Below are 25,035 nucleotides of genomic sequence, written 5' to 3' on the forward strand. Positions count from 1 at the left end.
CGAATGAACGTCGCGCCGGGGAGGGGGGGGGGGGCAGCGGAAGGGGGAGGGGTGTGGATGGGGTGGAGGCTGGTGGGAGGCCAGAACGTGACACTGTGAAATCTCCTGATATACGACAAAGTCGGGGGGGTGGGGGGGGAATGTAATTGGACTTTATCAACAAGGGGTCAATATTCTCGCTCAAGGAGGCTTCGCAGTTGCTAAGCAACAGGAGCAAAGGAATCAATCCCATTTCTGCTGTTCAAAAGAAGAAAAGAAATCAAGAAGCAGAAGAAGAAGAAGAAGAAGAAGAAGAATGGGTTGTGCGCTGCCTCCTTCCCTCCATGATCCACCCTGGCCCGCTCTCGCTCACAGGGCACACGCGGCCCGGCTGGATCGCCAGGCGAGTCAAAACGCTTCGATTGTGATGGTGAGTCCGGACGCCATCGGGACACAAAGACTCTTGTCCTGATAAAGTGGGTCCCAGTGGGAGGACATATTCAACCAAGGCCACATCATCCTCAGAACAAGAGCGAGCAGCAGACATTCGCAAGACGTTCCGCCTTAAATCACTCATTTTAATGGAAAAAAAAAAAAAAAAAAAAAAGGACACGGGATTTGTGATCACTCCTATGTACATCTCAACTCAAAGAAAAAAAAATACACTCCTAGTCAAAAGTTTGGACACACCCAATGAATTTAATATTTAAATTCTTCAAAATAGCCACCTTATTTAAAGTGATTTTCTTTGCTACATAATTACATATATCTTGCTCATATATTTGATGGCTTCTTCTGTATCTATCCGCAGTGTAGAAAGCTTTAAAGATTAAAAAAAAAAAAAAAACATAATGCATGAGAAGGTGTGTCCAAACTTTTGACTGGCAGTGTATATATGTCTTTGAAACGGCATCTGTTCCAACGCCAACAAATACTGTGGGTGAATATAAAACACAGTTGATGTTGTGACTTAAAGCGCCGGACGCAGGTGTCCAAATAAGCCCATTCTGAGGTGTCAGCTGTGTGTGTGTGTGTGTGTGTGTGTGTGTGTGTGTGTGTGGGTGTGTGTGTGTGTGTGTGTCTCTTAAATCATACTGTCTGTGAGCACCGGCCAGGATTTACGGCGTCAGCAGCAGTGAATGTGATGTTTGTGTCGGGCAGCCCAGTCGTCACTCAGGGCAGCCACTCGACAAGCTGCCGCGGGCTGTTTCCCATTTTCCCACATCCGCGGCTGAGTGCAACGAGAAAAAAAAAAAAAAAAAAAAAAAACTACATTCGGTGCGATTTTATAATGCACGGTCACATTTTTTTTTTTCTTTTTTTTTGGGGGGGGGGAATATTTCTCGTCCCATTTGAAAGTCGGCAGTGTTCGCGTCCCTCCCAGGTTCAACGTGGAAAACTCTGATTTCCTGCCACGTAACGACAGGGAGGCGAACTGCCATTTACGAAAGGACGCCGCTTTATCAACCCGCTCGGGACGGTAATTGATGTCGCCACCTCCACGCCCTGCCGGGGGCGGTGGGGGGGGGGGGCTATTGATCGCTGGCAGCCGAACGGCCTCTCTGCACACAGTTTAGACTTGAGGCGACTTCTTCTCAACGAGATTTGTGAAGGAAGGGACGGAGGCAGGATGTCGGGCCGCCGAGTGGAAAAAGCTTTTAGACGAACGTCGTCCGAGATGCGGTTTGCTCTTGCTGACAGCAGGTGTGGATAAAGCAGAGTGGTGTTTCTCTGTGATAACTCTTGAAAATGACACGGCAGATCAAAGAGCAGCCAAACACCCCGTCAAAAAGATGCAGGGAAGCCAAAAAAGAACTCGACGATCACCTGGTATTTTCACACATCTAGCCTCTCAACGGAGACTCCTGACCTCTGAAATGCACTTTTATTCATCTGAACTTCCCTTTGAAGCAACATGAGCTGTTTTTTTTTTTTGCTCTCCACACAAGTGGACCAGCCAACGCTACCAGCCTTGGCACTTTCCATTAGAGTTTTTCGCAAAATAAAAGCGATACTTATAAAATTTCGACAAAGTCCAATTGGGATTTGCAGGTGTTTCTCCAGTGAATGGTGCGAAGCGCATAAGCTGTAATTCTCGTAAAATCTCGCCCCACAAGAATTACGAGAATTCTCGCGGAACGTAATTCTCGTCCCGCGAGATTTACGATAATTACGTTAGCTTTTGTTTGTTTACGTTTGTTTGCTGTCAAGAATGGTTGTGATAGTTTTCTCTTTGATTACTTATGAAAAATATTCTGTCTCCTCCGTCCGAACAGAACGCATCATTTTCACTTGAAGTAAACTGGTCACGTGACCCCCGACGTCACGTCTGGTGACGTGTAAGTGTTTCCAAGATACTTTTGCGATGTACCTGTGCATCGATACGTCTGAAAAACCACCTTATGAGAGCGCAAAAACCTGTTAGCAACATTTGAGAGGTTTTTCAAAGTTTTCTGTGTTTCCATTTTATCACGATTTTTAGGTTTTGGGCAATTCTAGGGGTAATGGAAACGCAGCTACTGATACTTTAAGCTTTTTAGCATCCTGGCTAGCATGAGCACATTTTCAACATGACAGGCGGAAGGTCCATCAAAATCATCCAAATGCATCCAAGCAGCACTCAGCTGAATACCAAACATCCTGTAAGCCGAAACCCCACTAACAAATCCACTTAACGGCCAGCGATGAATGGCATTGTTGTTGTTGTTGGTGGAGACATTGCCGGAAAAACAAACAAAACAAAATCCATCCAACAGGCAGAAACAGAAAACATCTCTGATGATGGTACGACCCCGCGCTCGTCCGATTGCTGAGAATCGCCCCAGAGCTGTCGGAATACAAACATCCCACCAGCGGGCAGGATTCACTGCCTGACTGACAGCTGAAGGAGGCGACCATAAGTTCTAAACTACTGAGCAAAGCAAGAGAGGTGGTACCCCTGCAGCTGTGTCCAGCAGGGCAATCAGACTTTTAGCGCCACAGGGCAGCCAGTAAATCTTTCAGCGGTGGGAAAGAAATTTAAAGGAGTAAGAAAAGTGCAGAACACAGGAAAAAAAAAAAAAAAAAAAAAGGCATCTAGTTCATTGAGCAGAGAATATTGTGGAGGGGGAAAAAAAAAATCATCCAATTAATCCACAAACTTTCCCACCAAGTCTTCCGACTTGTTTTCATGTGAATGAAAGTTACCGGAGCTTTTATTCAGCAGAAACAACGTAAAGAACATCAACTCGTCCTCCAACACAACGCTAACATATTTAGCTTCATGCTAGGATTAGTGTCTCCAGCCACGCAGACCTATGGGTCCTTATCTCCAGCACATTTTGTCATTAAGTGGAAACAGGAAGGCAGTCATTTCCAACAGAAAGTGCGCTAAGCTGCGATCAAAATGCATTAAAAATCTAATAATCTGCAGCTCCTGGATCTTTTTTTCCACCCTCTCTAATTTTAAAACACTCGTGAAATAAGCGTTGCGAGCACAAAAAAATAAAAAAAAATAAATCTTTGCCACAGTTCTTGATCTCCTCCAGCAAATTTCATTAGAGCGTGTGATTTTTTTTTTTTTTTTTTTTTTTTTTTTTTTAGCAGAGATGGAACTCAATCACGCTGCACCAGAGGATAAAAAGACCAAACGTGAAGATGTTAATTAGTCACGTCTTGGCGCAGAGATCTGATGGCACATCTCTCCCTCTGAAATGCGCTAATAATGGGATTACACGCCGCGCCTCGGATTACAATCGAAAGTTGTGTCGCTCGCGCGCGCGCGCACGCAAAGGGGTAAAAAGGGGAGGGGAAAAAAAAAAAAAAGGAAAGATGCGAGCGATTTCAACGCGTGCCACAGGCCCCCGCAGCCGGGAAGAAGGGGAGAGCGACGGCTTGAGAGCCGCGTTTGATGCTCGTCTCCGGACTGGAATCCATAAAGGAAGCTTCATCATTAGCAGCCAGACGGACGACTTATCTGTCGGCCCTGTCACAGATTCGGCGGCAGTCCCGCTTCCTAAAACCATTTGTCCCTATCAGAGGACAAAGACGGCGGAGATAAAGTAATGGGCCGATAAAATTCCAGGCTTTTATCTCTGTTATTAAAAACATTTCTTTTTTTTTTTTTTTTTTTACCGCTTCAAAATTTGGCTCTTCCCTCCTCCGTCTTGCCGCCTCATCCTGCCGACAGGGCCCGAGCGAGCGCCGCAGACTGAGCCATTTCTTTTGTTGGTTATTATGTTGGAAGCGCTGTTTATTTTAACACACTCAGCGTTCATTCAAGCTTTTCTTTCTGCGTAGCGGCCTAACAAACAAAAACAAAAAAAGAAGACCATTCTGTCCTCCTTGTTTGCTCTTCCGCCCCATCAAGCGCCCTCGCCCAAAACAAGCGCACGCTCCAGCAAACCCAGACGTTCTCTCTCTCTCTCTCTCTTTGTTTGTCTGTCTCTCGCTCTCTCTCTTTTGTCTTCTCCCCAAAAGTTAAATCTGGAGGCGACGGCGCCGCGACCACCACGACCGTCGCCGCCTCGCCGCGCAAATGAGCTGTTTACTGGCGCGGCCTCTCGGGCTCCCTGCACATCATTAGGCCGCCTAAATATAACAGCCGCCTGCCACCAATTTCCATCACGCCGGCTCATTCTCACCAGTAATGACAGGGTGCACAAACCAATAAAGTGAGAACCCGACAAAAAAAAAAAGACAAACAACGACGAGCACAACAACAACAGCAGCAGCAGCAGCAGCAGCAGCAACTCTGAGAGCAGCCAGACGGCGGAGGGGAGCGTAATGGCTTGTTTGGGTTTTCTCCTCTTCCTTCCCTCCTTCTCTCTCCCCTGGCCGCCGTCCTATCGCGGCGTCTCCATTAATTAGCCCATTCTGCATGCTAATGCGGCCCTGGCTGGGCCCTGGTCGTTGGGGCTGTTTCAATTTCAGAGGGGATTTCACAGGGATCAATCTCGGCCGGGGTCGAAACGGAGGTTTTACTGAAGGGAGGGAGAGAGAGAGAGAGAGAGAGAGAGAGAGAGAGAGAGAGAGAGAGAGAGAGACAGAGGAGGGATGGTGGTGGAGAGGAGGTGAAGAAGGACGGCCGTCTCTACCTCCTAATTACGTCTGTTTGAGGCCGCTGATAGTTAATTAATCTACAGTGTCATTGTGTTAGTGCGGAGAAGCACTTGATTCGCGGCGTTTTCAATTAGCGGCCCTAAAGGACGGCGCCGCTCAATAGCCCTCCTGTTATGACAGGCGTCTCATTACGCCAGCGGCCGCCGGCCCAATCAATGGGGAAATGATTGGGGGGACTCGGCAATCGATGGGAGAACAACAACGTGGCGTAATTACGGGTAGGGCCTCGTAGCAATTTTCTTTTATTTTTCAAACAAACGCTCGTTTGCAGATTTGACTCGGTGAAACTTTTTAATTTGCGAGAGGCTGCGTGCGAGACGTGACGGCGCGGTGCTGTGCGGTGCGCGGGTCGGGATCTCCTGCGTGCCCTACAGATTTTCTTCTTCTGCATTTTGAGGCCCTATTATAAGAAGTCATATTTTCCAATAGTCGATTCCTCCGGTTTGTTTACCTGCGGCACAGAATATTGTCAGGTGTTGAGGCAAAAGATGGATGGCGGTTAATTTAATTGCCTTTTTTTTTTGCAAGCAACCATAAATTATCTAATTATTGCAGCGCTAACATGCGTTTAGTATTGATCATATTTCCCGGGTGGCTTGCATTTTTTTTTTTTTTGAAACAGGTTACGCTACATAAGACACACCAGCTGCAGGCTAATAATAAGAAGTCAAATGAAACAGAATCAGTAGATTACTTTGTTCAATGTAGTTCGATAAATTTACATTTTATTTTATAATTTGTAGTTTTCCACCACGAGTGCCACAACATTGGTGAGACAACATCTGCCCCAGTCTAGAGCAGCAATCCTATTGGCCAATGCGGCCTGATCTTTTATTTCCTGCAAATCACTTCACAACACGACAAACTTTCAAAAATGAGCTTAATATTAGCAGGACATTTAGCTAGAAACTCAACTACAAACATCATCGTGCTAAATTTAGATGTTTGAAAAAAAAAAAAAAAAAAAAAAATTTAAGCTGGTCTTTTCACTGCGACTGCCTTGCCAGGGGCTTGAACACACAGGAGGGTTAACAGTTAGGAAGCCTTATCTTCCACACTCTGCCTCCTGCTGCCGGAGAAGGACAAAGGTTAATTCATCCCGTCCCCGGTCGAGAAGGGACACAAAAGCAGGCAATTTGCTCGTCTCTACAGGGCCTGGAAATCCCGGCAGATGAGCCCAACTTAATTAATACCGACGGAGGGCGAGAGAGAGAGCGAGAGAGAGAGAGAGAGAGGGAGAGAGCGAGAGAGAGAGAGAGGGGGGGGGGGGGGGGGGAGAGAGAGAGCGTAAGGAAGAGGGACGGCACATTTTGGAGGTGGGCGATCAAACACCGAGCGGAGAGATGAATTCCAGCGGATTTCTTCCTTCCTATTTCTTGTTAGTGTTCTTCACTCATTATGTATGTGAAAAAAAAAAAAAATCGGGGACGTGCTGTCTTTTCTCCGTCTCCCCGGCTCTTGTTTGCACCTCCCTCCCTCTCACTGGAGAGACAAGAGGGGGCGGTTTTGAGAGCGCAGGCAGCAAAATCAATCAAGATTGGCCCCCGATAGTGTAAAGTGACAGGCCCAAGTAGCGGCAAAGTGCGATACACGGGCAGATTAGGGCCGGGGGGGCCCGCTGCAGGCTGCTGGAGTGGCAGCCGTGCACGGCTGGAGAGCAGCAGGAGCAGCAGGAGCAGTAGGAGCAGCAGGAGCAGGGAGGGAACTGGGAACGCGAATAATAAAAAAAAACAAAAAACGCCAACGTCTGTCGACACACTGACCTTCGTGCGCCTTCTCCGATGTGCCCGTCTTCTTCATCTTCTTGGGCGTCTTCATGAAGAGCGGGAAGATGGTGCGCAGGCCCAGGATGTCCACAAACTTGTGGCAGTTGTCCGTCCCCTCCGGGCCGATCATGCCGTGGTCCAGCACCTTCAGGGCGCTGGTCCGAGACACTTTCTTCTCCCTGTGCGGCCGAGACGGGACGACAAGGACGGTTGAGCTTTTCACTTTTTAATTTCAGCCTATTTTTATTCCAAAATCTTTCTTTTAGGTCATTCCATCAAAGGATGATTCCAAGATTCCAGATATCACTCTCTCTCTCTCTCTCTCCACCACCACCACCGGCGGCGTGATAAGGAGAACCGACCAGCCGCCGCTCCGTCAACACCACAAACACCCCCCCCCCCCCCCCCCGCCCCCGCCCCCGCCCCCCCGGGGAGACGCAGCCGTCCATCACGGAGCGACGTCCTCTGTTCACGCTACGGATGGATGACAGAGTTCATCTCGGAGGAGGAGGAGGAGGAGGAGGGACACATATTTCAGACAGTTGAGTCTGGCTGCTCCGGACAGAGACATGATGGGAGGTGATGGACGGCTGCAGAGGGCGGGGCCGCTGCACGCTGTACTGCGGCTGGTAAAGGCTCGACCTGCCACCGAGCAGCACGCTGGATGTACAAACTGTCCGTTCGACATCACACAGCGGTGGGAAAAAAGGTTTTCTGACACCTCACGCATTTGTAATGGTGTCTTAAGTCTCCGAGTGCAGTTTGCTTTAGTGCAGTCAACAACATTTAGCCACGTGACTGCACGTGCAAGGTTCCATCCCTTGCAACACATCCACAGCTACAAGAGGTTCCTTATTTTGTCTTATCAACAAACAATACAACCAATTTCCATTTGTTTGTGTGTCTCTGATGCAGCCAAACCTTTTGAAACACACAATGAAATTCACAATAATTAAGCTTGGAAAAAGAAAAAAATTCAAGGTTGTCTGAAAACTTTTTCTTTCACGACAGTCTATTAACTTTGAGTGGGAGACGCTGGAGAGAGAAGCCGCAGCGTTTCTTTTGACTCCAGAACAAAACTTTTCAGGCGCGATCAAAAAAGGAAACCGGGGCCGTCGGTGTCACTTCATCTGCATCTGCAAGAATGATTGATGTGTCTCTCAAGCGCAGGAGGGGCGGGATGAAAAACATTTAGTTTTGCCAAGATTTCATCAACAAGACACCGAGTGTGAAATGTGGATGAAGCGCAAGGCTGCTGAGGAGGCGGAGGGGGGGGGGGGGGGTGGAGGCTCACGAGGAATTGAAATGGGAGCTCTTTGTTTGTGCTCCAGTTGGTGAAAATCCATCTTAGCATTCCGTTGCCTCCTGTCATTTTGTTATTCAGCATTTCTTTGTGTGTGCCTGCCAAGAGCGGCTGGTGATGGAGGAGCCGCTCGCTTAAAAACGGCGTGAGCGTTAAAACGGACCTGGACGATAAAGTTAAACACGACAAGGTTGTCGCGTTAGCCGTTTTTTTTCTGCCTTGGGATCATAGTTGCATGATGGCCGTGAATTCTAAATCACAACAGGTGAGACAAAGACGAGGGCATCACGTAAGCCCACCTCCGCGCCACCCTCGTCCTTCTACCGCGCACTCTTCCGTGGTGGAAAACAAGACAGAAAATTGGTTTTTACGCTCCAGTAATGGGCTATTGATCCAAACACTAAATCTACATCTGCGCCAAAGACGTCGAGGTTTTCACGAAGGCCTTTAAAAGTGTCCTGATGACTCTCTAAGGCGGTCGTCGCCGTCCTCCCACTGCTGATTGATCAGCGTCTCGCCAGGCGCCGAAGGTGACAGACTGCGCGGTTGTTCCGTGTTCACGGTGCAGAAAGGACTGGAAGGAAGGAAGTGAAGGGAGCGGCAGGCAGATTTGTCACGTCGTGTTGGGGGGGGGGGGAGCAAGTTACACAAAATATGTGTCTTTGAAGGCTTGTGGTATTTCGCTCTTTATTCAAATGACTCTTAAAACACTGGGAAAAAAAAATAATGCCAAACAGCTATTTTATGACTTACTTATCATGAATAAAATTTCTTCAAGTTCAGCGGGCCGGATTAAAAAGCCTCACGGGCCGCATATGGCCCCCGGGCCATAGTTTGCCAGCTCCTGTTCTGGGTGGTCCTGGCTTCGGCCGTGTTACCGCACTGAAACAAACCGTTTGGTCGGAGACGATTCCTCACCAGTCCAAACACCTGACTGGTTTAACAAGCCCCAATAACTAAATATGAGCTATTGATCGGAAGTTCAGCCGAAGCTGCTTGCATGGATCTGAATCATCGCAGCAACATCAGTGGGAGGAGAAACCAATGATTGCTGCCAGGTTTTATAGCAGATCTGAGCATAAAGCAAACAAATAACCTTCTTCTTCATTCAACTGTTTTTCTTTCCAGCATGAGTTATCTCCTATATTATGGCCACAATTACAGTCTGTCACCATTCCCATTAAGACACAGAGGCCAGAATTCCTGAACATCATCGACAATAATATGTTAAATCTTTCCAACAATGTGAGTAACTGCAGCTGGCAAACAACTTAAGGATTATATTTCTAATTGAAAAACAGAAGAAAAAAAGAGAGAATTCATAATAAATTCTACTCTAAATAAATAAATAAAAATAAAGAGTCGCTGTGGCAAAGTAGGTTGAAAGGGGCATGAATGCAGGCCGCGGCACGTTGTTGATGTGTTCATTAAACAGGCGACAGGAAGGACGCATCTGCCGCGCGGCGATAACCGCACAGCAGCAGCTGCACTCTGTCAAACTGCGGCTGACAGCCGACCCTAAACCGCATCGGAGCGCCGCTACCGGCCCTCCGTCCACCTGCGTCCTCCGGCGGCGCAGCCTCACCTGAGCATCAGATTCATCAGCTGAAGCCCCTCCCCCTTGAGGAAGCGCTCCCGATTGGCTGGCAGCATGAGGCACGAGCACAAGGCGTCAAAGAGGTTCTCCATCATCTCCTGCTCCTCGGCCGTGGACGGGTTGTGACGTTTGAACACCTGTGGAGGTGGGGAGGAGGAGAGGGGACGGGTTCAAGAGGGAGCCGAGGAGGGTGAGTCGGAGACGGAATCAGAGCGACAGAGTCGAGCGTCTCACCGAGAGCTGCTGCAGCAACACGTCGATGCCCTCCATCTCGCCCAGTAGCTCCCTGTTACCTGCCGAGAAGAAACAAGGAGCGTCGATGGGCGAAATAAGGAGTCAAAGAAGACGTGACGATGCGAGAGAGAGTGAGAGAGAGAAAGAGAGAGAGAGAGAGAGAGACATAGAGAAAGAGAAAGAGAGAGAGAGACGCCTGGAAACAGTCAAACTAGTGTCTTGAGAGACGTATGTAAAAATAGAAATTTCAGCAGCATGAGCTGAGGAATAACAGCTTCGATGTCAGCAGCATTCTTAAAAAAAATAGTTTCATTTCTCCGAGTCCGTTCCCACGTCAAGGGTGGAGCAGAATAAAGAATAAGGGAGCGTCCAACAAGTCAAGCCAAGGACAGGTGGAGCGACTTTTCATTTTATTTAGTCTTTTGGGGATCTGGTGACATTTGTGAGATTTATTTTACGCTTCTATTCAACCAACTAGGCCAGGGCTCGGCAACCTTCACTATCAAAAGAGCCATCATGCCCCATCTGCAATCATGTAACATTCAGCTGATGCCGGGAGGGCATTATACTGCCTCTTTGAGAGGGTGACGGAGACCCGAGGCTATGGGGATCTTTGCAACTATCTCCCGGGAAGAAAGCCACTGTACATGTTATTTGACAGCAATCAATAAATGAATAAATAAATAAATTAGTCCATTGTAAATTAAACGTCCGGTGATTGACGCTTGCACCAACGTTCCAGTATCTGACGATCTGACGATTGAGAGCGTGCCGCATTTCAGGGGCGTTTTTGCGCCTGCATATCAAAAACCTTTGTGGACACGAAGCAAAGATGGAGGAGATGGTAAGTAAGTAACTTGAAGCAGAAGCTCAACTTTGTCGTCTATCCACACCGTCTTTTTTGCGTGCGTTCTTTGCCGTCTTCGCCGTGCTATGTTAGCTAGCTGCTAGTTTCTGTAACTACACCGGGCTACATTTTTCCTTTTCAAGCGCTTTTCTTAACACGCTCGGTTGAAAAAAAAACAAAAAAAAAACAAAATCCTCTCCTTGTAAACGAGGCCATAAAAATGGCTAAAATGTATTTCCATGTTATTAGGTGGTTGTTGTTTGTTTTTATTTTGCCACTGCAGAGGCGCAGAAGAGCCGAACGTTGCCGACCCCTGAATCAGGTGGTGATTTTAGGGTTTCTGCCTACAAATTAAGTCTCGTTTTGTGCGTCTTTGTTTGACACAAACCCAACGTAACCAGATGAAACACCACAATATTTTAACCAGCCACATCTGTCGAGTGAACAGAAAAGAGGAGGGCAATAAAAACCGAGCATGTGAGATTCAGGGGAAAATGAAGATGTGGCAGCACTGGGAGGGAATGAAAAAAAAAACATTTCACACACACACACACACACACACACACACACACACACACACACACACACACACACACACACACACACACACACACACACACACACACACACACACACACACACACACACTTACTGTCATTATTCTGCAGCAGGATAGCCAAGATCTCGCTGCAGTACAGCTTGTTAGCGTCAAACGGCATCTTCGCCTGGGAGCAGACGGGGAGAGAGAGACCGAAATTCAAACAAGCCGGAGTCGTGCAGAGAGAGAGGGGCCCTCAGAAGATGAGAAGGTGCTCTCCAAACGGAGCGCGTGTTTTCAGTCCCTTGCTTATTATTTTCTCACTCCCCGCTCTTAGTGGAGAGGGGTTATTAAAAGTTTCGCCCAGAAAAGTAAAGAAATTTAAAAAGGGGGGGGGGGGGGCGGGACATGAAAATTATTATGAATGTTCAAGGTTGATGTTGCCATTTCATTTGTTGGTGCGATGCAGCGGCATGCATTAAAAAAATGCACTCTAAAAAGTGCAGCTTTGGAGCGGAATGAAGTGGAGTGGCAGCAAACTTTACGTCCAATATGTTTGGATTTGAACTCTTCCTGCTTAACGGTCGCCATCCTTACCTTGATTCTCTTGAGCAGCCACTGCATGAGTCCCTGCTGAGCCGCCTCAGAGCACAGGCCTGGTCGGAACTCAGCCATGTTCTCGACAATCGCTGAAGAAAAAAAATAAATAAATAAAATGAAATAAAACAATGGCAACATCACAAAAGAATGAACGTTTTGCCACAAATTAAAAAGGTCCCATGTTTTACCCATTTTGCGAGATTGAGAAGTCTGCGAAAAACACGACATTTTTTTTTTTCTTTTCGGAAAAAAAAGCGGATTAGCCCTTCGTTTGCAGGTTTATAATCAGAGAAAAATGCACGTTTCTTTTTTGTTTCTTGCCGTTGGGAGACGTATTAAACCAGCACACGGGTTCCAGACAGGCAACACAGGGATGTTGGTGCTGGGGAAACGTTCTGCGTGACGGACACGCTACGCTGACTGATCCGCAGGCCGACGTAAAATGACAAGGTGGCCGTCTCGACTGGAGCGCAGCCTTTTCTCTTAGCCTTTAAATCAACAGACTTTTAGAGAGGCGGGGGAGAGGAACTATGAAGTGCGACAGTCGTCTTTTTATAGAGAGTCTCCTCTGGCCTCTGTCCCAGCTGCGTCTGCCGCTATCAAAGCCGCCTCTGCCACATGATATCTCCATCATGGGGGAGCGGGAGGGGAGAGATTGTCTGCCGGCGATGAAAGGGAGGACAAAAAAAAACAAACAACTGTAGGGATCGACGAGGATGAAAATAAAGCAGATGGGAGGCAAAATGATCCAGGATGACGAGCGGAAGATTTTTAGGAGAGAGGACGGAAAGTTGAGAGATTAAGGGGGCGACAGGGAGCGCGACAGACGCACCAGGACGGGGAGACAAAGAGAGCGACAACATCTGGAGAGGGAGAGGAGGCTGAGGAGGATAGAGGAACGCTGGGAGAAAGAGACGGGGGGGGGGGGGGGCAACAGAGGCTTTTCTCTATCTACGATTCAAACACAGCAGGCAGGCAGGCAGGCAGACACACAGGCACGAGGACAGACAGACAGACAGGCAGGCAGGAAGACAGACAGACAGACAGACAGGACACACAGAAAGACAGACAGACGGATAGACAGACAGGCCGGAAGACCGACAGACAGAAAGACAGCATCCTGGAGGACAGCAGGCTCAGAGCAGGGAGCAGCCAAAGCAGACAAAAGGCTTATTCAAGCCTGGAGAGCTCCCTTGATAGCACGCACACGCACGCATGCACGAACGCACGCACGCACGCACGCACGCACGCACGCACGCACGCACAGAGAGGGGGGGGACTTGGAAGGATGCACAAGCTCTGCTTCCACAATAAAACACACACACCCCGAGTCTATCTGCAACACACACACACACATACACTGAGTAAAACACACACACCTTAACCGCCCTCCTGATACTCGGCCTCAATCTGGCAACAACAGCAGCAGCAGCAGCAGCAGCAGCAGCAGCAAAATCACCTCAGCGGACTCGTTCAACACAGAGAAGAAAGAAAAAGAAAGCGCTTGAGAGGCAGAAAAGTGGGATTGGTGAGCGGCGCTAAATACAGAGAGCACGACTTCTTCAACTTCTATCCACCAATGCCTTTGACCTACCCCCTCACCCCCGCCGATTTAAGCGGTTTGGAGGCAGCGGGGCGGCGTCGCTCAGAAATGGAAATCAAGTCACACGCCGCTCCTGTCAAGAGAATTCCGGCTAGAAAACCATGATATTAGCGTCGACAAATTGAAAACTACAGCGCCCCCTGGAGACTTGGATGTCATCGCAGAAAGGAAAAAGTGCAGCGTTTTCAATGGCTGCGTTTCCATTACAGTTTTTCAATAATTAAAAGCAGTATTTCTAAAAGTACAATTGCGATTTGCAGGTGTTTCCATTGAATGGTGTGAAGCGCATAAGCCGTAACTCTCGTGAAATCTCGTCCCACAAGATTTTACGAGAATTCCGTTTGATTTTGTTTGTTTACGTTTGTTTGCTGTCAGGAATGGCTGTTATATTTTTCTCTTTGATTACTTGTTTAAAAAAAATATTCTGTCTCCTCCTCCGTCCAAATATAACACGCCATTTTCCCTTGAAGTCAACTGGTCACGTGCAATATACCTTTATAGCGATACGTCTGGAAAAACCAGCCATATTTGAGAGGTTTTTCCAAATTTGGGTGGTTCCATTAACAGTTTTTTATTGCGATATTTAGGTTTTGCACCCCCTAGTCGAGTGTTGTGACCGGAGGTCGAGTGTGGAGAATGTGCTTTGATATGTGACAGCTAGTGGGGCTTTATTTAACCCTGCGTGCTTAAGAGCCAACTAAGCCTCCACTTAGTAGACTTTTCTCATACCTGTGCAGCAAGGGGCACAAGAACCGTGGCAAAGAGACTTTTCATCACATCACACCCTGGACAAAAAAAAGAAAGAAAACTTGAGATGTAATGCATTTTGGCAGAGCCTTTTCTCTGCCTCAAAGGGAAATTGAAGGCACCCTGTCAGGGGGAGAAAAGTCCAGGACAACTTGGCAGTGGGGGCGACACGCAGCGAAAAGCCCAAAGAATACAAATAGAGCCGGTCCGCAGTGTGTGTGACATCAAAGCCAAAGTCCGGGAGGACCTGCTGTCACTGAGCTGCCCAAAACTATCTCACAATGTTTGAGGAGGAGGAGAAAGAGGAGAAGGTGAAGGAGAGGAGAAGGAGAAGGAGAAGAAGAAGAAGGAGGAGAAGGAGAAGGAGACGAAGGAGGAAGGAGGAGAAGGAGAAGGAGAAGGAGAAGAAGGAGGAGGAGAAGGAGAAGAAGGAGAAGAAAAAGAAAGGAGAAGGAGGAGAAGAAGGAGGAGGAGGAGAAGAAGAAGGAGAAGGAGAAGAAGGAGAAGGAGAAGGAGAAGGAGAAGAAGAAGAAGAAGAAGAGAGGAAGAAAACGACTTGTCTGGGCGCCATCAGTAATTCCAACTACAAATGTTCGGCTGTTCCTCATCCGAGCCTCCGTCTTCGGTGCAGCGCAGTCGAGTCTGTCCCAGATTATTTGTCACACATGTTCTGAATATAAATGAACACACACACACACACAAACGCCGAGTGGCACCCGATCAGACCGGCGTTGGGGAAACGCTCCCGTCGCCGGGCCTTGGGTACGGGGGAAGGGGGAGGGGGTTCCCTCAATGAGGAGACTCTCCAACCCCTCGCTTTTTATTATTAACTTCCCGTTTTTATTACACGTCGTGCCTGCGCTCCTCAGCAGAGGTGGATGAAAGATTCCTGCAAAAAAGCCGATGTTGAAAAAAAAAGAAAAGAAAAAAAGCACAGCCGACATCAGAAAGGATGTTTTCCGCTGCTCAATCCATCGCAGTGACCCGAGAGCGAAATAAATAAAGAGCAGAAATCAGCTGCTGATTGTATTTGCACTTTGGCTTCTGACTGATCAGCTCGCCGACATCATATAAAGAAAAACAGTGTCTGCCAGCAGCCGAGGGATAATGAGAGATATTTCCTCGCGACACATGCACCAGTTGAACAAACACCAGGCTGTTATTTACAGGCTGGCACTGATGGAAAATGTGTTTTTTTTTTCCCCCTCCGCTAGAGCCGAGAGCCTCGATCGGCCGGTCATGTGACGTTCCTTCTCGCGCTCACGTTGAGTGCACGCCGGCGATAAACATGTAAACATGGAAATGGCGAAGCCTCGATCCACGTATCGACGACGCAAGCAGAAGTCAAGAGCTCCTCGTAAGAATTTCAAAAGTCTCCAGTTTGATCGACTCCACGTCGAACCATCCACACACTGGAACATTTTCATCAGCGGCGTCACCACAACGGCTCCCCACTCGTTCAGTCCGACATCTGCGGTCCTCTCGGATCGCTCGGGGGTCACGTGCGCCCGTTGAAATAAAAGCGCGTCTCTCCATTTGTGGCGTTTGAAAACGCGGCTTGTTGCCACGGCAACCATCTGATATCGCAAAGAGAAAAGAGACGGCGCGGAGGAGGAGGAGAAGAAGCTTCAGAGCAGAAGTCGCTGGAGGAGCGTCGCCGTCGCGTGATCAAGTAAGGACGACCGCGACGTCTTTCTCTCCTCGGCTCGCTCGGATGAAGCGAAGACAAAGCAAAAATAAGGCGGAGAAACGTCTAAAAATGCTTCTATTGCCCTCAGAGGAAAGCGAAGGTCCAATACTTTGGTGCCTCAAACGCAGTCGAGGAGGCACAAGAACATCTCCAAAGATAACAGACGACGCTGTAAACATGTCGGCCAAACAGGAAGTGGCTGCAGTAAAGTAACAAATTGCACCCTGGAGATACATTGCGACGACAAAGAGAGTTACTGCACGGATTAAAAAGAAGATGAGAAAAAAGTCAACGTCAGCTCAGTTTAGCCATCAGTCATCGCAGCAGTCTTTTTAAAGATTCAATCTAATACTAAATTGCTTTGATCATAATTGTATACACACAATAGCCATCGCTCTGCTTTGAGAACTCCCCCAAGAAATTAAAAAAAAATAGATTGTTCTTTGGTTGTCTTTACAAAGAGTGTTACAAAAGACAGCACTTCAGGCTATCGACCATTTGTGAAATCACAAAGGGCCACAATCACACCGAGGCATCCAGTTTTAGTTTTAGCAGGAAGAGAAGAAAAATTATCTGGTATAACATGGGACCTGAAAGCAAAACAAAAAAAAAAAGAAAGTTCCACTTCGAGCCCTCAGAGTCGAGTGCCGCTTACCCAGCGTGTTGTGGATGCCGTCGGCCTCCTCCTTCGCCTGCTCGTCCAGCCGCTCCATGTTCTGCACCAGCAAGGCCACCACCTGACCTTCCAGCTGCGGGCGAGCACAGGCCACAGGGTTTGAGGTCCGGATTCATGCACGATATCTCGGCATCACGTTAAAAGCGGTGGTTTTTCCAGACACATCGCAAATCGCAACTGTACAAATTTTAGAAACATCGCTTTTATTTTGCGAAAAACTGTCATGGAAACGCGGCTACTGATACAACATTTCAGAAGGACGCTGACAAAATCATTTCACTTTAACTTTTCACTGTAGAGGCAGGCATGTTCAGGGATGTAGAGCAAGTCACATCTGGAGAGTGGCGAGACGCTGCCTCGACGTTAGCGGCGTTAAAACTGGTGCAGAAGGACAGCGGAGAGAGAGGGACAGTGAAACACACCAGAGCCATCTGAACCGGATCGGTTTCATTGGTTTCACCAAGGACGCATCTGCCTGCTCCACCCCCTCGCATCAGCAAGGACAGAAGGAAGCGCCGAGGCAAAGGGAGAAGATTGAAATGAGGCGAGCGAAGCCTCAGCCGGCTAGCGAGGCTGCAAAAAAACACCCAACCTCAATATTTGGCCCTCACAAGCTCGACACTCCACTTGAAGTTTGTCAAACTCACTCAAGCTACAGCTTCGTCAAATTAAACCAAATCAAAAGAGACCAGCAGGATGACTTTTATTTTTATTAATTAATTAATTACTTTATTTAAAGGCCAAGCGAGGCAGGTGCCCAGCACCTGCCTCGCAAATACTTTTCAAATCATCTGCACGTTCACAGTGATTTGAGAAGTCTCGACACCTGAGGAGCAACAGAGCCGCCGCGCCGTCTCCGCCTCCGTTACAGGTCAATCGGCGCGCGGCTCCAGTTTGACCTTTGTCCGTCACACTGGAAATGTTCAGCACGTGGACCAGAGCATTGAGATGAAGAAAAAATAATAATAACAAACGAGCGAGACGGACAGGATGGTGAACGGAACCAACAGACGGCATATGACACAGCTGGAGGGTGACGCCTCTGTCCGGTACTGTAGAAGGTGTTTGTCAGGTCGACGCTGCTTCCAATTTGTGCCGCTCCTCAAGAAATTCCGATCAATATTAAATGCACTCGCAAAAACTTCACTCCCTGCAATAACTCGCACTGCCACACCGGCTATTAAAATGGCTTTATAATGGAATCCAATTTAAATGAATTCGATTTTGGAAATAAATTGCTTTTTAAATTATACTTATGGAGGGGTGAAATGATATGTATAATATTACGTTTGTTTTTAATTTGTTATTTAATACCATTTTCTGCAAACCGACAATTGGATTAGCATACAATTGATAAACATAACGAGGCTAACAAATGGTGTAAAGCAGCATCATGGCAAGAGCAAAAATACAACACTGGGGGTTTGGTGGGGGGGGGGTTAAAAAAAAAAAATCTAGACATGCTCCAAGACCGAAACGTCTGCGTCAGAGCAAACTGCCTTCCGCACGCGGACGCCTTTAATCAAACCCTCTCGACGGGAATTTAACAGCGCCGGCTCCTCAAAGTGCCGCTTTGTCGATATAATTAAAGAGCAGTGTACTCACCAGAGCATCTATCAGGACCTCGGCGCCCTCCTCGCTCTCGTGGAGCGTGTCGATATCCGTCAGCTCCTGCAGCAGGTCCACCACTGCTATGGCAACATGTGGCCGCGGCTAAGGACGGATAAGCTTATAGAACTGGCCTGATGAAGCACCGGCTAGCTATCGGCCCAGATCGGAATCGATGCGCTCTTATTCATTTTTATTTATTTATATATATATATATATTTTTTTTTTTTTTTTAAACCTCTGGGCCTCATCCACGACACAGCTTGCCAAACAATTCAGTCTGGCCTGAGATTTGGATTTGCCGTTATTGATGCACTGCTCAGTCATTAGCGTCATGGAGAGGAAGGAGAGAAGGCCTGATGTGAGCACCGATGCTGTTTTGGTTTTTTTGTTCTCACTTCAACTCGATTAGTTCAACACATTTTGTCTTCAAGTTTCATAAATTTGTTGGAAGTATATCGTTTGATTTTTACACATTTAAAGAACTGCTCGTATTAGCAGCAATCTGGCACATCATCACATGCTTTTGAATGGAATTGCTCATATTCAGTCTCAACCGGTTGATATTTTCGCACCTCCTAAATTGAATTTTCATGGGTGATGTTAATCTTTCCTCAATTCCAGACTCCAATGGTGCAGCCTTGCACAATTAACGATACAAAACACTCCTTCCTCAGAAGACGGAATAATTAGCACTCTGTTTAGAGCCTGGAGTGGATTTTTTTGGATTTTGAAAGGGATAAAAAAAAAAAAAAGAAAGGCCATCAAAAAAAAGGGGGCGCCATCGCCTGGCTGTGGGTGTTGTCACTAACAGTAAGACTAAGACTAGGCACGTGTTTACAGTGCCTCGCCACAGTACGGTTTAAGGGTCTTTGCACTGGCCGCTTCACGGTTGTAGGGGGCACATATTTTGGTACCTCTATCGTTGAGGGGCCAAGTGAGCGGAAGAGAGTTTAGTGGTGACGTAGCGACGAGCAGGGCACTGGATTGGCTCCGCGTCCTCGTCGATGTCCGCTGCAGCGCTCCGTGTCAGGCACATTCGACCGTGAATACAAGTAGCTACTATTGATGTTGTACGAATACATTTATATGTGTATGCATTTTTTGAAAGCAGCTATTTCAATAGGTTTTGGATTTTTTTGTCTTTTGGGGAGGGGCGGGCAATCCGGGCCATGCCCTCGACGTCGCGGGTGTGTTCAAACCGTATTCGCGGCAAACGGCGCAGCGCTCGGGACAAATCGAGTTGCTCCGGCGTGAGGCCCGGCAAGCTGGGGAATCCAAGGACGTCTTGAGACGAGAGGAAATACGGATTCGTCGAGAGGACGTGGCTCTTCGCCACGAGGAAGCCTTGAACACCGCGGCATTTAACAACGCCTTCCTTGGCTTGCTAGGGCAGCTCATACAGGCCATTTCAAATAAGTAGGAGGCTCTATTCCGGGCGTGTTTACTGGCTGTTTTTTCCAATTGTTTTTTTAAATAAATGCTATTTTCCCATTATATCTGTCTCGTGTTTACTTTTGCTGAAAATGTAAAGGTTGAACTACACCTTTACTCTCCCAGAAAACGAAACAATAAATTATAAATGTTGCCTGCATAAATGATCAACTGTGACTTCAGTGAGGAAAACTGTTCTTTCCTCAACAGAAAAGCAACCACAGACCGAGCAGCAGGTATGAAACAACCTCTACTTTGTCCCATTGCTGCGCTGCTGTGTGTCGTACAGAAATGATGCCGACGAAAACGCTGTCCCGCTTTACCGCGCCGACTCCGCCCACGGTCTCGTGATCACAGAGCCAATGAAAAGACAATTGTACCGAGGCGTGGCGTACCGTGGCGAGGCACTGTAAACACGCCCTAACACACAATGAATATATGCAACTCCTATCCAAAATTCAACACATTTCAAATTCTATCACTGACATGCATGCATCGTTTTTGAGCCAACGGTCCAAAATGGTGTGGCGAGGACAAAAAAAACAAAAGGATATCACTGTTTTCATGGCTGAGGAGGCCCAGCAGTGAGTGGACGGCGTTGAGCTCCACCAGCAGGTGGTACAAGTCGGGCATCGTAGCGACCACGTGCATTTCCTGGATGATGTCGTTCAGATCCAGCTCCGACTCCATGAACCTGGGTTCAGGAACGGTTAATTGGTACAATCGTTTATCCCGTCGCGCCCTTCTTTTCGCGCCGCTCTCACACACACACAGAACCGTCGTTGGCTGAAAACGTTTGAGCTTCTTGCAGAGGACTAAGTTGTTAAAGACAGAGAACAATCGTTTGAACGTTCTGTAATAGGCTTACTTTTCCGGGTTGTCTGGAAACTTAATCCTCAGCTCCTGGTTTTTGTACGACCTCTTCTCAAAGGTCAGGATCATTTTCTTCACTGAGCTCTCGTCCACTGGTTCCGACTGTTTGAGCAGGACAAAGAGAAATTTTAAAATGAGCAGAGCAGCAATTTTTTTTTCGTGGGTGGAACAAGAGAGCGTCTCTTTTTACCACCGCTCCGACGGGCTCGAAAGCCTGTAATTTGTTGCGCAGATAATTGCGGTTAAGAAATTGCACTTGTCTGATAATGGGAGAGTGCAGCTTTTAGTTCCAAGGAGCCTTGACGCAGTGAAAGCTTAAAAAGGCAGAGAAAAAGAACAAGCGCGCAGTAATAACACGTTTTCTTCTGCTCTGGAGCCTTTTCACTCGGCCACCGTCCTAATAGGGTGCTTTCACTTTGAAAACGTTCATGTTCAGGTAAGAATCGTCAGGATATATCTGAGAAATACGGTACTTTTCTGCCAAGAAGTGGCTTATAGTGTAGTGAGCGTGTATCCAATCCAATCCAACTTTATTTCTAGGACGCTTTAAAACAGCCTCAGCCGCAGAGTGCTGCACAGTTTCATCTCTACGCATAGAACAATAAAACATAGACGATAGAAACAGGATTGAACTTACGTTTAATCCTTTTTTTTTCACTCTTTTATGAAGAATTTAACTTACTTCTGGCTCGTCCTCGTCCTGGTCCATCAGTTTCTCCAGGATCTTCTTCCTGTCCTCTCTCAGCTCGTCAGACTCCCTCAGGTCAATCCCTGCTTCCACTGCCAGTCCCGCTGCCTCCCGGTATCTGGCCAGGTCCCGGGCACTCAGTCCTTTCAGGTGCTTCCCACCCCGAACGTCCTCATCTCCCCCCGCTGCTCCGCCGTCCTCCTCCCTGGGGCGCTTGGCTCCCCTATCAGGCTGCACAGGGAAAGAGCACAGTCAAATGGAAGGATTGCATAAAGTGGTAGGTAAACCAGGGGCTTCCATCAAAGATTTAATTGCTTAGAACTGATAAGAAGATGCACGTAAATCTCTTTACAGAAGATTCAGACAGAACGAAAAGAACAACAAAAAAATGTAATTCCGTGAAAAAAGTAAATAGCTTGTAATATGGCAAAGTGACTTTTCAGAGTTTCTGGTTTCTCTTTGCAATCATAAATCTACTAAAATATATATATATATATATATATATATATATATATATATATGTATATATATATATATATATATATATATATATATATATATATATATATATATATATAAATTTAAAAAAAAGACGGTCTCTTATTTATTCAGTGTTGTAAAACAAGAGCGTTATCAGCATTTACTAGAGCACAGTCACCTAAAATCACCACTTTCATTTCACAAAAAACATAGAAACACCCAAATCCTACACGATTTATTTGTACAATTTTGTGATAAATACTTCATAGTTTGGACTCACTGACCAGCATGACATAAAACTCACTGCAACAATGCGTCATTATATTGCTAATTTTACACATTTACACAGACAAACTCGTATCTATTTAATTCAGTACCGCTGAAAGGGGTGCTTCGATAGTGCCTCCCTACGAGTCGATAAAGCCAATAACCGATCATAAACGCGATTTTAAACTAACTTCGCAGAGGAAAGTGATGATAGCGTCAGGCGTGCTAACAGGCTAACAGCTAACGTCATCCGCATTTAAACAAGGACCAGCATCATGTCGCGTTAAGCGCCTCAAAATGCTTTCCTCCCTGTGCAATGTTCTGGCAGGTGGCAGCCTAAAATGAGATTGTAAAACAGCAAAGTGCATCTCGAAACCGAACTTCTACTGGCGGCAAAGTGCTAGCACTGCTCTCGAATGCACTCCAATGAATGAGCTACCAAGGAAGCTCTGCAGCGCCGTGAGGCAAAACAAAACGCTTACCTGATAGTTCAGGAGCTCTCCGACGTCCATGCCACCGCTTTGACAATGCCGACACGTATAATGTGTTGTTCGTGCTCGGGCAAAGACTGAATTGATACTACAGCTGAACAGTTTCCACGGCAGCAGGAAGCTTTCCTCGGCTAACAACAAGCTGTCCGCTTCCCCATGCTTGCCGTAAAGCGGCCCGGATACTGACGTGGTGAGTGACTGTCGTAAAGCAATCTGTGATTCTCTATCTTATAATAATAATAATAATAATAATAATAATAATAATAATAATAATAATAATAATAATAATAATAATAATAATAATAATAAAGTTATTATTCAAATCAAATTTGTTGTAATTATTCTGACTTTTGTTTTCAGAATTATCTACAAACTACTGGGTTGTACTGCGACTACGTAGTGCCATGGTAGTGTTACTTTCATTTAACATATGCATTAAGATACTAAAAATGACATTCTGATCAATACTTTGCAATTTTAGATATTCTTTTCCTCATCCATACTGGAAAACACACATATTACGGGTTTTTTCACATTATCATGACAGTTTAAAAAATATATAAAATATAAATTCATAAGGAATTGAAATGAAAATTCCTCACACAGACCTCAGAAAATGGCAGCATAGCTGTTCCTAGGAACATGTATTTTCCTATTTTAATCTGGGCATCCAGTGGGTCACAACCTCACGGCGACTTCTTTGCCAAATACTTGCCGAAGAAGTCAAACTTATTTCAAAGAAGAAGAAGAAGAAAAGAAAGAAAAAAGAATGCCCTGCTTCTTGTATGATTTATTAGCTCAGTAATCAACCATTTCCTGCGGCAGGATGGTCCTCTATCAGAAGCTGCGATCCCATTAGGAGCAAAATAGACAATAAAACACTTTGCTTCAGGGCTCTGCTACGTTGTGCGTGACAAATTGCACTACAGGACGACATGTTCGTGTACTCGCTCTGGAACAGGACTGCCCTGAGCATCTTCCGCGGCCCCAACACCTATTACACGGACTCCTGGCTGCACGGAGTAGCACAGACTGGCAATACTTCACACAACCATGCTATTTATTTCAGTAACTGGTTTAAGGACAAAGAGTGGTATAATTACGAGAGCCCAGCAATCCTCTGACTGCGCTCAATTTGACTGCACCATGCACATTTATCCAATCCCTGTGTTAAAAGGGTAGCTCTGCGTGGATATGTGTCGACTCTTTTTAAGTTTTATTGGCAGCGCTGAAATAAGGCCTTCCTAATAACACAAGTTAAAAAAAAATTAGCAGGGAGTGTTTCCTCATCAGACCTCGCTGATAAATCCCAGTCCACAGGGTTTAATTTTTATCCTACTTCTTATTACTGTTTTCGTGCCATCGGAGCCTCATATGCCAAGCTGGCTTATTAATACAGACGGGCAGAAAATCACCTTTTCAATAAGCATCATTGGGAAATGTATGAGTTGCACTGCAGAGCATTGCCACTTCAGTCTCTGGCTAGTGATCTGTGACAGCGGAGCAAAAAGAAACAGCACATTTAAAAGCCAGGCCACTGCCAGCCAGTCAAGCTTGACTTGCCAGCAAACATGGGGGGAAAAAAACATGTTTGATCAAAGGAAAGGAGACAGAGACAGGGTTACAAGGGAGGAAGGGTGAGTAAAAGGGCAGGAAATAGACATTTATATGTAAATCCAACAACAAGAGACGGAGAGCAACTCTGGGTGTATGCAAGCCTTGATTGGGGAGAGAAAACTTGTTTTTTATATTAAGCTGACAACTGATTTTGGGGGGGGGGGGCAAAATACAGATGCATTTGTATGCAACTGTTCCTGAATGCAAAGCATGTGTATCTATCTGCAATTCAAAGTGTAACTAAGTTCAAGCCCAACAGAAACTGTTGTGTGAATGCAATCAGCAGATGCTTAATTTGGTCAGTTTTTTGTTTTTGACTTATTTGCAATTCTGCAGTTTTAATTGAACATTTTAATTCGGATACATATATGAACATCCTAAATTGCATATTGCATTGCATTGCATTCAAAGCCAATGCAAACCCTGCAATTTCACCAGTTGAACCTCAATGTTCAAAGAGACAAAATAACAACCAAAAACTGCAAGATGAATAACAGCTGTTGAATGAAAACGTTGATTGATATTTTCATACAATGTGAAATGCAAAGCAAACAAATTACCGGAAAGAAGGAGAGCTTCTCCCTGCTGCTGCAGTAGCAGCAGCAGCAGCTGCCACCGCGTTATTACAAATCCTTTTTGTTCTACACAATGATTAACACATTCCACAGTCCCCAAAGGAGCCAAACGGTTTTTCGTACGCCACTGTCTGCTTAATGACATTGCCTCATCATTTCCCCGCAGAACAATTCGGCGGCCGACACCCTTGAATCATTTCCGAAGAGAGTCACAGGCCGTTTTCTCCGAAGCAGCACCGGCGCTACTTCGCACAAGCTGCGAAGCTTCGCCTGCGTTAAATCAACCTCAGGTCAGGGTGATTATAACACGCAGCGCAGGCCC

At 46.5% G+C, this 25,035-nt stretch overlaps 1 protein-coding gene across 1 annotated transcript in view; it reads right to left on the reverse strand.

Moving 5' to 3' along the window:
- ctnnbl1 (catenin, beta like 1) overlaps positions 1-22,700 on the reverse strand; it is a 42,437-nt gene extending 19,737 nt beyond the window's left edge. The window contains exons 1-11 of the mRNA XM_076026589.1: positions 22,513-22,700; positions 21,278-21,514; positions 20,591-20,697; positions 20,275-20,416; positions 18,286-18,381; positions 16,660-16,753; positions 11,962-12,053; positions 11,479-11,551; positions 9,980-10,038; positions 9,734-9,882; positions 6,843-7,024 (exon numbers count right to left, since the gene is read on the reverse strand). Coding sequence (XP_075882704.1) covers positions 6,843-7,024; positions 9,734-9,882; positions 9,980-10,038; positions 11,479-11,551; positions 11,962-12,053; positions 16,660-16,753; positions 18,286-18,381; positions 20,275-20,416; positions 20,591-20,697; positions 21,278-21,514; positions 22,513-22,542 — 1,261 coding nt within the window. The 5' untranslated portion in view covers positions 22,543-22,700. The remainder of the gene's footprint in view (positions 1-6,842; positions 7,025-9,733; positions 9,883-9,979; positions 10,039-11,478; positions 11,552-11,961; positions 12,054-16,659; positions 16,754-18,285; positions 18,382-20,274; positions 20,417-20,590; positions 20,698-21,277; positions 21,515-22,512) is intronic.
- Positions 22,701-25,035: the final 2,335 nt, after the last annotated feature.

The sequence above is a fragment of the Nelusetta ayraudi genome, unplaced genomic scaffold, assembly GCF_046127955.1.
Source record: "Nelusetta ayraudi isolate G7.1 ecotype Tasmania unplaced genomic scaffold, CSIRO-AGI_Nayr_v1 ptg000019l, whole genome shotgun sequence".
Taxonomy (NCBI): Eukaryota; Metazoa; Chordata; class Actinopteri; order Tetraodontiformes; family Monacanthidae; genus Nelusetta; species Nelusetta ayraudi.